At 33.5% G+C, this 11,343-nt stretch overlaps 2 protein-coding genes and 1 long non-coding RNA gene across 4 annotated transcripts; 1 reads left to right on the plus strand and 2 right to left on the minus strand.

The window, feature by feature from the left end:
- Positions 1-263: 263 nt before the first annotated feature.
- LOC112789736 (diacylglycerol kinase 5-like) lies at positions 264-5,432 on the plus strand. 2 transcript variants are annotated; one of them, XM_025831773.3, is made up of 13 exons: positions 264-388; positions 682-896; positions 1,025-1,147; positions 1,430-1,558; positions 1,858-1,943; positions 2,092-2,215; positions 2,553-2,601; positions 3,222-3,304; positions 3,453-3,520; positions 3,792-3,866; positions 3,994-4,081; positions 4,303-4,419; positions 4,961-5,432. In XM_025831773.3, the coding sequence occupies exons 2-13, from the start codon at positions 687-689 to the stop codon at positions 5,285-5,287; spliced, it is 1,479 nt and encodes a 492-aa protein (XP_025687558.1). In that variant the 5' UTR covers positions 264-388; positions 682-686; the 3' UTR covers positions 5,288-5,432. The 2 variants fall into 2 exon arrangements, with proteins under 2 accessions (XP_025687558.1, XP_072088614.1); XM_072232513.1 differs by having other exon boundaries at positions 324-579.
- On the minus strand, positions 1,821-3,272 carry LOC140183727 (uncharacterized). Its single transcript, XR_011879584.1, has 2 exons — positions 3,178-3,272; positions 1,821-2,192 (listed from the first exon to the last, which is right to left on the minus strand). It is a non-coding gene; the product is annotated as an uncharacterized lncRNA (long non-coding RNA).
- A 798-nt stretch (positions 5,433-6,230) lies between the features above and the next one.
- LOC112789737 (protein THYLAKOID FORMATION1, chloroplastic) lies at positions 6,231-10,551 on the minus strand. Its single transcript, XM_025831774.2, has 5 exons — positions 10,159-10,551; positions 8,878-9,145; positions 8,068-8,284; positions 7,471-7,586; positions 6,231-6,876 (listed from the first exon to the last, which is right to left on the minus strand). The coding sequence occupies exons 1-5, from the start codon at positions 10,364-10,366 to the stop codon at positions 6,780-6,782; spliced, it is 906 nt and encodes a 301-aa protein (XP_025687559.1). The 5' UTR covers positions 10,367-10,551; the 3' UTR covers positions 6,231-6,779.
- Between the last annotated feature and the right edge of the window lie 792 nt (positions 10,552-11,343).

Consider the following 11,343-nt stretch of genomic DNA (forward strand, 5'->3'; position numbering starts at 1 on the left):
ATTTCTGATTTCTCTTTGCAAAAACTAATTTTTTTTATATAAAAAAAGTAAATTTTATAGTATTTTTTATTATGTTATCTAAATTGTTTAACTTATTTTTATAAACAAAAATATATATATAAAATAAATATAAAAAATTTAAAATTTATTAAATATTATCTATTTGTCAATTTTAGTAAGTTAGGCACAACATGTAGACATCATAACATTTATCATAAAAAAAATTAGCAGGTCAGCTCTCTCCCACGTGCCATCCTTCTTTCCTTTACGTGTTCTGAACACTTGTATAGTTGTATCTCTTATTCTCTTTTCATCCATCTCAGCATTTCTCAGATCTCCTCCCCACAATATCCATCTTTAACATCACCTTACACTCATCACTCAATTAGTAATCTCTCTCTCTTCTCTCTAAAACAACACTCATTGTTATCAATAGATTGCACATCTTAATTTTCTATTGTTCTCATCCTGGAATTTAATTTGATAATCACGTATATGTGTCCCCATAACTATTATTCATCGTAGAATCCAAGAATCATTATACGATATTTCAACTTTCACGCATCGCATTCAATATTAGTAATTATGTCTAAATCAATTCCTTCTTCTTTTCTCTTTTTTAGTTAAATTATTTATTTATCAATATCTGAACTCCTTACGTAGTATTGGACCTGCATGCAGCAATAATGTCTTCAAAAGACTCAAACTTGTTGAACAATTTTAAGATTCCGGATTACATTCTCGTCCCGGAATCCAAAACTCAAAGCATTGAGGTCGGTAACGATCATGATTCGGTGCCAAAGTCTCCGGTTCTTGTTTTTATTAACTCCAGGAGCGGTGGACAACTCGGAGGGGAACTCTTGAAAACATATAGAACTCTTCTTAACGAGAAACAGGTAAATTTGTTATGAGTTGTTATTTATAATGTCTCATTAGCTTTATATAAAATATTTCACGATTGTTAGTTAAATGTTCAATTGAAGTTTGTAATCTTAAGTTTATATATATGATTTTCATTTGTCAGGTTTTTGATTTGGGGGAAAATGCTCCTGATAAGGTGCTGCATTCAATCTATGCTAAGTTGGAAAATCTCAAGGTCCAGGGTGATCAATTTGCCATGAAGATTATGGAGAGGCTGAAGTTAATTGTGAGTTTGTGATTAATAATGTTTTATGGGTTATTTTATGTTTTTTGAGTAATAATATTTGTATTCACTCTTTTTCGCATAAAGGGAACTGACTCACCCTTCTTTTCTATTGGATGAGGTTTAGGGTCTACACCAAATAAATCAAATAGTAAAAGACTGAGGGGGAAAAAAGGAAAAAGAAAAAAGAATGAATACAGAAAATGGTTAAACTTATTTATAAAAAAGGTAAATTTTATATGGATATGTTCCTTTTCGAGTTTATGATATGTGCATTGACTTTAGGTTGCAGGAGGTGATGGAACAGCAGGGTGGTTACTTGGAGTTGTTTGTGATCTCAAGTTATCTCATCCACCACCAATAGCCACAGTTCCCTTGGGCACAGGGAATAATCTTCCTTTTGCATTTGGTTGGGTAGGAAAACTTTAGTAACATTTAAGTGATTTATTATTTTTATTTTATTTTTTCTATGAAACTCTGCACTAGATTTAATGCATTATACTATAGTTTAAGCGTTAAAACATTTTATTCTGCTACTGCAGTTTCCTTATTACTTTTTGTGTTCTTTCCTGAGCAATTTTTTTTCTTGGTTTGATTTATGCTATGCATTAAGTAGTTGCTAAGATTATTGTTTTCATAAAAGTTATCAATAACTTAGAGAGGAAGAAAAAATAAATGATGAAGCTAGCACATACTTTTTTGCTTCATTACAGGGGAAGAAGAACCCTGGGACGGATCAAAACTCAGTTGAGCAATTTTTAGATCAAGTCATGAAGGCTAAGGAAATGACAATAGACAAGTAATGAGTTTTGGAACTATATTCTACAAATTCTAAGTCAAGATCTCTATTCAATTTTTATGTTTTAAGTAAAGATCTCTATGCAATTCTTGCACATAATTCTTCTACAAAACTCTGATTGCTCATGCTTGTTGAATATTTCCTTAAGCTGGCATATCGTCATGAGAATGAGAGCTCCTAAAGAAGGTTCCTGTGATCCAATTCCGCCGCTCGAGTTACCGCATTCTTTGCATGCATTCCAGCGTGTATCTGCGGGAGATGAACTTAATGTGGTAAGGCATAAGTCACTTTTTCTGCTACATATTACGTCTGATTCACTGTTCTGCTTTAAGAATTTAAATCAATGATATTTTCTTAATTTTAATTTAATTTGGCATAGTTAGTTACACATAGGTTGTAATTAACTTCGTAGGGATGGAAATGATTTAATTGGACAATCAAGGATGTGAACCTAATTACTATTACTATGCTACAAATAAGCAGAATAAATTTTGTATAGATTTTGTGCACTTTACTGCTTGGTTTTAATATCTTGTCCATGTTCTGTTATTGTTTTAATTATGAGTTGTCTTATTTCCTACTTAGTCATTCTTTCTAATTTCTTCTCAGGAAGGTTACCACACTTTCCGTGGAGGGTTTTGGAATTACTTTAGCATGGGTATGTAAAAGAAGTCACTCCTTGGTTCTTCTGTGCTTGAACTTTATGTTGCACACCTCACAAATCCATTTTGCATTTTTTTGGAATAATTAGTTGTCTAGTTTGAATTTATTGCCAAATTCAAAATTAATTTGTTTCCAATCCTTTGGTAGCATCTAGTTTATGTGCTATCAAATTATGACGATTATTTATAGGGTAATGCTTCAATTTAGTTCCTAAGAAAATTTGGTCGAATACTTTAATTCTCAACCAATTTTATTCACCAAATTACTCACTAACCTTTTATTTTGACAGACAAATCAATTCTCGTGTCAAATTTTGGTAAAAAGTTAGATAAATCAATCTCTATTATTATTTAATAAAGACATGATAGTTCTTAAAGAAGTTTTAAAATTCTTAAATCAATCCTTTCATATAGATGGACATTCTGATGCAGGGACTGGTCTGTCTAATGAAATAAAAGTTTGAAGACTAATTTGATGATTAAAATTTGTTGAGGTCTAACCTGTTTACTAGACATCTCTTAGAGATTGATATGAAAAGTGTGACATAAGTAACATGATGGAAACAACTTACTTTTGTTCTGTTTTGATTCAATAATAACTGGACTATTGAAATAGGCATGGATGCTCAAGTGTCCTATGCATTTCATTCTGAACGAAAGATGAATCCTGAAAAATTCAAGAACCAGTTGGTTAATCAGGTATGTTATTGTTCCTTCTGCAACTATAAACAATCTGTAGTTGGTTGTTTTGATTTAATTTGGACCAGAGAGAATGTTCTCATCCCATTTTTTCTTTTTCCCTCCAAAAAAGTTTATATAGTTGTTTTGATTTTGATCTACATGTTAGAGTACTTATGCTAAGCTTGGATGCTCACAAGGATGGTTTTTTGCTTCCTTATTCCATCCTGCTGACAGGTCAGTTCATTAAAACTGGAAAAAGAAAAAAAAGACTTTTCTTTTATGTAAATTTCGCGAATGTCTATTGTAAATTTATGTAAATTCATGAAAACTTAACAACTGTAACATGATAGATTGATAGTTAACTTGGCTCTCCTTACAATTGGTGCTGTAGCTGTAGGATAGGCCTTTAACTAACTAGTAGGCAATCTTGATTTGGTTTTAAATTTTATGATTGCAGCTTGCTGTTCTTCGGTTTGAAAGTAATATGATTTGATTTTCAATGCAGGAACATAGCGCAACTTGCGAAAGTAAAAATAATCCGAAGGCGTGGTAAATGGGAAGACCTACCTATACCTCCCTAGTAAGTCATTTTCTATACTAGATGATCAAGTGCAAATTTCAACTTTGCCAAATATCAAATTTAGTATACACAATATATCTGCTTATCACCTTAGTCCTTTTGTCACTCTTTCCAATTTTATATGCAGCATCAGGTCAATTGTGTGTCTTAACTTGCCCAGTTTTTCTGGTGGATTGAATCCATGGGGTACACCGAATCAGAAAAAGCTTGAACAGGTAAATTTCATATGTTAGTGAAATATTTTTCTCTGTCAAATTTTAAGGTACTGGTTTACTAGCATATATTATTCCTCTATATTCTTCTGTTATTGTCACTTGTTATGTAATTTTGGATCAATGTTACTCTCATATTACAAGTATTCACATACATTAATTTATTTAGTTAAGTTCTCTTTCTCCCGTAAATTCTTAATCTCATTTTGTTGTTTGGAATACAGAGAGATTTGACACCACCATTTGTGGATGATGGCCTTTTAGAGGTTGTTGGTTTTAGAGATGCATGGCATGGCCTTGTTTTGCTTGCTCCAAAAGGACATGGAACTCGTCTTGCTCAGGTATGTGTGTGATATTTGATATCCACACCTTTTGTTTTATTTTAGTTTTTTTTTTGTGATTTTTTATTAGTTTAATTATTTTGTTAGTCCCTATAATTTCACCAAATTTGCAATTAGGTTATACTTTTTTTCTTTCAATAAAATCCCTACACTACTTATAATTTTGTAATTAGGTCATTTCTGTGTCAAAAACGTTAAAATTAATAGAACAATCCTCTCAAAAATTTATGGTCAAAGATTTAATTAGAGTCTTAAGTGTGGGTACCTTTAATTTACGGAGAAATATTCCATTAATTTTAACATTTTTTTCCTGGTAGTGACCTAATTACAAAATTAAAAGTAATATAAAAACCTAATTAAAAAGGAAAAAAAAGGTATCGAAACATAATTGCAAATTTAATAAAACTAGAGAGACAGAATAATTAAGCTTTTCTATTCTTTGATGCTGCCTTTTGCTTGCATTGTAGTTGAATATAGTATAACTATAAGTACCACAGTACTTAATTATAGTTGAATTTCAAAAATGATGTTTTGGTGTTAGGCGCATAGAATCAGGTTTGAGTTCCACAAAGGCACAGCAGATCACACATTCATGAGGATCGATGGGGAGCCGTGGAAGCAACCTCTCCCAGTCGATGATGACACCGTTGTGGTGGAGATTTCTCACCATGGCCAGGTTAACATGCTTGCCACTGAAACGTGCAAGTCTACGAGTGTGAATGATCCTTTATCACCGCGCCACACTGATGATGCGGAGGAAGATGACAGTGACGAGGATGAACACTCTACAGGAGAGGAGTTTCGGAAGTTTGGTGCAGCAGACACATTTAGAATTCCAGATGATGTTGATATTTCTCATCTTAGTTAGCTCACTCACTATATTAAAGAGATTCTTCTAGTGTTAGTAGTTCATATTTAACCCCTTCCAACTAGAGGTATGCTCATTCATTCTTACAGTAATTTGTTTGATCATAAGAGCATGGACTGAGATTAAATAATTCCTTCATTCTTAACTCTGGTACTAACAAAAGAAAGTAGGAAATGTCAATTTTGTTTTATGATTTTTATAAAACAATAATTAAAATACAGTACTAAGAGAGAAACATATATCATTAATTAGTCAATTACCAAAATGGACATCATTATATAACCGGATTAGATGAAGATGAAAGGAACATAATATAAAAGGAATCTATTTTCTTTTAAGAAATCACAAGTGAACTAAACCATATCTGCGAGCACATAAATATAAGAGTAAAACTCTTTTTCGAAATCTGCCCCCTATTCTTTCTTTTTGTTAGATGTATAAGTCCTTTTATAAGAATTTCTAACAAAAAGTGGCAGAAAATAGTTGCGTATGATGTTAGCTTATATCATTTGGCATTCACCTGTACTATATGAATGATAACTATTTGCTTAGAATTGTTTATTGCCTAGACAGTCATGAAAATGACGTTGTAGAGGGATGATAACTATTTGAATGGGACATTATTTTTATTATATAGGAGCTAAACAGTCTCAATCAAACAGTTATTATACACGTAGGACCGATGAAGACTAGGTCATACAAGTTACGTCACATGCAAACATTTTCCGTCATCTTTTGCCGAAAGTTCTCACAGAAGGGCTCATGCATCTAATGAAATGGAAGGATAAGAGGCAGATTATCATTTTTCAATCGTTAAAGTGCGAGTTGTCTAAATTGAAAAAGGAGAGGTTGGAAAGGAGTTTTACTCTAAATATAATGGCTACCTCACAAGCACTGGTTAGTCTGAGCCTAATGATTGTAAGCACTGGTTACCCATGAAATATAAGATGAACTGAAACACCAAACTATTTTATTAACCAAAATACATGCCTTAAGGAATTCTTTGACTGGGTGTGTATGTAAAAAGAAATACATGTAATGATGTAAGAAATGGCAATAATAAACTTCCCATTTTTGTCCCTAACGAAAATTTTGAAGAACAAGTTAGTAACTCATGATTTAGAAGTCTTTCTATATTAGTCCCTCTATACAGAAATAGTAAGGACATATAAAGGGTACTGAAGTACTAACATATCCCTCTTTTTGAATGGGGAGGGTCTGAGGAACCATAGGCAGAGACTTCTAAGTCTTAAAGATACTACTTTGTCCAAAATTTTCTGTAGGGACCAGGATAGGGTTTAAGTCTCGACAGGTGTGACAAAACAAGGATTTAGATGGACCACCATTAAGATTACACCAAATACAGTATGTAATACCAAGATGATTATTCAATAATGCCCATGAACAACAAAAAACAAGTCAAGAATAAAAAAATCGTCACTTGGTGATCAGTTCAGGAGAACCAACCCCCCCCCCCCCCCCCCCAAAAAAATTACTTCAGGGCAGAAATTTGCTGTTGTCCCAAACATTTTGTGATGGCCTCATTTGCCTTTTGTGGTTCAGACCTTTCTTCTCTTTTCTTCTTCTCCCTGAGGCAAAGTATCATTTCAAAGAGTCAAAATCTTGCTGAGAAAACAAGCAAGTTATGGACTTATGGTTACAAACATTTAGGTTCAGGAATCTAAGGACTTCACTGGTGAAAATTTAAGGGTGTCAAATGCAGGGTACTGGAAATTTTTTTGAGCAGACAGTGGGGAAACAAATTGGTGTCAAAAGGTAAAATGACCTGAATATGGTATATTAAACACAAAAATCAAATTTCAGCCAGATACTATCAATAAATTACCAACCAACTTTGTAATGCCTTCTTTTCTCAAATTAAGAATAAAAAGTTGCATTTGGTTCAAAACTAAAGAAACTAGTAAATAGGCTATGCAAAACACCCTTGCATTTCAAGTAAAAGTTAATACCATTGTTCTTAGTAAGTTGCTTTGGAGTTAGTGATCTCTATGTTAATTTTTTTTAAAAGAAAAAAATACCGAATAAAGTATTGTATTGTTTTTCCATTTTATTCTTTTTATATATATTTTCAAGATACTGGGTTGAGTCATAAATAGCAAGCACATGAGAAGGGAGAGAAGGAGACTAGGAGCGTTTAATGGCATTGCAAATGGTCTAATTACCTGTCAACATATTCCCTTAGCAGCTCTTTAGCTTGAACCAACTTAGAAAGTAGATTGCGATACACATCCAAGTCCCGATCAACACTTCTTTTGTCAACATTTAAAGCTGCACAAAGCTGTAAGATTGACACCAGAAATTAATTGATAAGAAGTCCCGCGAAAAAAAATACTGAGGTAGAAAATTGTCAAATCATCTCCTATAATATTGCTTGCTTTTATTTATATCTATGATTTTGGTGCCTATAAAGTCAATGTCATAAATGGTTACTACAAACAAAGGATTATGTTCATTCAAAGTCACAAGGTAATGCAATAATTTCACTAGAAGCAAAATAGTGAAAATAAATTTTAAATATATGTAAAGAAAACAAAAAGGCAATAACCTGCCAAGTGCTTGAACTAAGTGGGAAAGAGATCATGATCTAATACAGTAAGGCAAGAAGGCTCCTATATTTCTTGAAAGTGTAGTTTTCTAGAGTTAGTATCAGGACTAAATATGATATAGGGTAAACTTCAAAGTAAAACCTTACTAATAAACAATTAATTTTTGAAAGTTTGAAATTAACATCTCTTTGTGCTTCAGCTTAGCTGGCCAACCTTTTCCAAAATTGTTGGTTCCATTGCATTTGCCAATTCAAGAAGGCGAAAGAGGCCAATTGCAAAGAAGCGACTATAGCTAAAATTCCCCTTTGCACCAGCTCTTTCTGCAATATCCTTTAATATTCCCTCAACTTCTCCTTCTCTGGATGAAAACTCAATCAGGGAGGTTGAGTTTTGAGCCCGTGCCCATTCTTCCAACTTCTGTGCATCTGCTCTGTAGATGGGCAAAATAAAATATTATTTGATGTAAGATGAAATCACAGGTGCAATTTATACCAGACCTATGAAAATTAAAAAACAAATAAATAAATAAATAATGGCTACACAATTGCTATTTGTTCCTGCTAAAAAGGTGTTCCATCAGGTACATTTCCTAAGTGTAACTGTTTAACCAAGTTGTCTTTAGGCAAATAACTCTTATTTATCAATAAGTGGATTAATATTTTTTAAAACTAGTTTCCATTTCACAACAATGATCGAGGACATATTGAACCGACTTAATCTTAAAATAATAATTTAAGCACCAAGTACGAGTGTCAACCAGCCAGTAGATCCAATTAAGCGATTTTCAAAATCAAGCAGCAAGGAGCATCTGTATTTTGCAACTTCTGCCTGAATTGATTTTGATGCCAAGTTCATGTTTGGAAGCTCCAAAATGTCCGCTGGACACCGTTAGATTCTTGGTCAGTCAAGGTAACACCGTATCCAGCAGCATATAGCAGTTAGTCTTCATAAAGCAGAAAGACTGTAGTAGAAATAGTAAGAGAAAAAGAAATCAAGAAAAGCAGAAGCGCTCATTGTTCTAACCTGTATTGTTCTGGATCTTCCTTCAATGCATTAATGTATGCCTGGAAGATAGCATCCCGATCCTCATCACTAGGATACCCTTCCATGAGTTGATCATATACAGTGACAAAGCCAAGAGCAAATACAGGGTCATACTGGTATGATCTCTTGTATCTCATCAAATGATGCTGGACAATCAGCTCCTGCAACACACTGTTGTAGATACTAGGGATTGGTCGTTTATAGGCTTTAAGGAAACCTAACTTTGTCTCCGAAACAGTTGGAATATCTGCGGATCAAGAACATAAACAACCAATGACTTACTAGTAACCATTGATAACATTTATAAGAAGAAATCTAATGTGGAATCATACCACCATTTTTACTCACAAAATAGAGCACAATTACCTAGCAACTAGAAATCAAGCTCCCAACTCCAGAGGAGTATGATCATATCTCATTTATTCAGATATCTAACGAATGATGCCCTTAACATGCATTTATACAGGAATCTATTCATTTCAGAAACTAGTTTGGTTTGCATTTACATTTTCTGATTTCATTTTTGGTATTTTCTGTTTTCAAGATTTTGTGAAGAAAAAAGAAAAGATGGGAAGTGAAAATAGAAACAAAATTTTATTCATTTCACTTCTTTCTCATTCTCCTTCACAAAATCCTGATAATGAAAGCAGAAAATGAAGACGGAAAACAAAAACGCATATGAAACACACCCTAAATCTCTCGCTGACTATATTAGAGAAACACATTCAATTATGCAAGAAAGAGCTACACTGAGTACTTGAACCTAAAAAGATGGCATCAATCTAGAAAAAAGTCCCAGTCAAATCATATTTTGACCATGTTTTTACATAAGGCCTCAACAAGCAATCACCTTTCATTGTCTACAATTGAAACTCTTAAAGCCAAGATTCAACATTTGAGGTATTTCAGTAATCTAAAAAGTCTCAATTACAATTTTGCAATATTAAAATACTGGTAAAAACAATTCCTTTGACTCTAACTCAGTTATTCCAAACCCCAAACGCCAAATCCCAAAAACAAACAAAGGATATTATTTCATAAGCACATAATTTCAATGAAGATACCCCAAGTTACCAACTTCATAAGTTTCGTTGATGTTAGTCCCAAAATTAGATAATTAAGCAATCCCTGAAAGAAAAGAACTATATTCAACTTCGAATCCTTTATACAAAACATAAACTGCCCAATTTTTTGAAACCTCAAACAATTTCAGAACTCTGAGGAAGTTCTTAATTTCATTCAATTTTTCCCCAAACAAACCTGAGAGGGAAGAGGAACACCGAACAACCACTCTGGAAGCGGAATCGGAAGCTCGAACGGCAACATATAGTAGCGAGAAATTCGGTCCCAATCGGAAAGAATCGGAATTGGTTCCCAAAAAACGAGTAGAAGAAGAGAAGGAAAGGTTCTTCCTCTGCGAGCACTGTGAAAGAGTAGAGAGAGAGAAAGAAGAAGTAACAGCGGCCATTGGTGGAAAGTGGAAGAGAGAAGAAGAAGAAGAAAGGTGGCAGAGTGTGGTGGTTGCCGGAATCAGAAGTTTTCCGGCGACTGCATTGCTCGTTGAAAATGGAAGTGTGTGTTGGGAATTTGTGGCCTTTTCTTTTATATATATATTTTGTGAATTACAGAGAAAAGACAAAAACGATGAAGAAAGGCTTATCCAGATTGTGACACTCTAATTTTTTGTCAATTATTTTTAGGGCCCGCTACACATACAAGCAAATAACGCATACAATCCTTACAAGTTGGCCCAACTCAGGTTTAATCCACGCCCACTCCCTCCTTTTAAATGGAGCGTCAATTTCACGCGCGTCACTAGAACGATTACGCTTCGAAAAAACCGCTCGTTATGGCTCACTCTTCCTCTTCTCCTTCAAAGATAACACAAATCCTCAAGTTTCGAGCAACATTCCAAACTGAAGAGACATTTGAACTCGTCGCGAATAATAGCAGAAACCATCAACAAAATATTATTCAAGGTACGTTATTGTTTTACTCATCTTGTACATTTTCCACATTTCTGTTTCTGATTTCGAAATCGAAGAACTATCTTTTACTGTTCTTCTATGTTCTTCTAGGTTTTATTGATCTTCTTGTTCTAAGAAATTGAACACATGGTGTAAATATATTTGATTCAATTATAAGTAAATTTTTTTTCCATAATGAAACTCTCTTTGGTGTATTCAAAATTTCTGATTTACAGGTACTATAATATGAAGTGGTGATCCAGATAGATTGGAACCCATATATGACGGTCTGCATAAAGATCTGCATAATACACCCAAACACAGACTATAAATACACCCGATAAAAAATTAAATTTACACCCCTGCTGCAGATTTTAACCCAACACTACCTGAAAGCCACTTGTTGTCCACAAGACCAAAATTAATTAAACTCTCTCTGGTGTATTCAAAATTTCTGATTTACAGGTACTATAATATG

The sequence above is a fragment of the Arachis hypogaea genome, chromosome 3, assembly GCF_003086295.3.
Source record: "Arachis hypogaea cultivar Tifrunner chromosome 3, arahy.Tifrunner.gnm2.J5K5, whole genome shotgun sequence".
Lineage (NCBI taxonomy): Eukaryota > Viridiplantae > Streptophyta > Magnoliopsida > Fabales > Fabaceae > Arachis > Arachis hypogaea.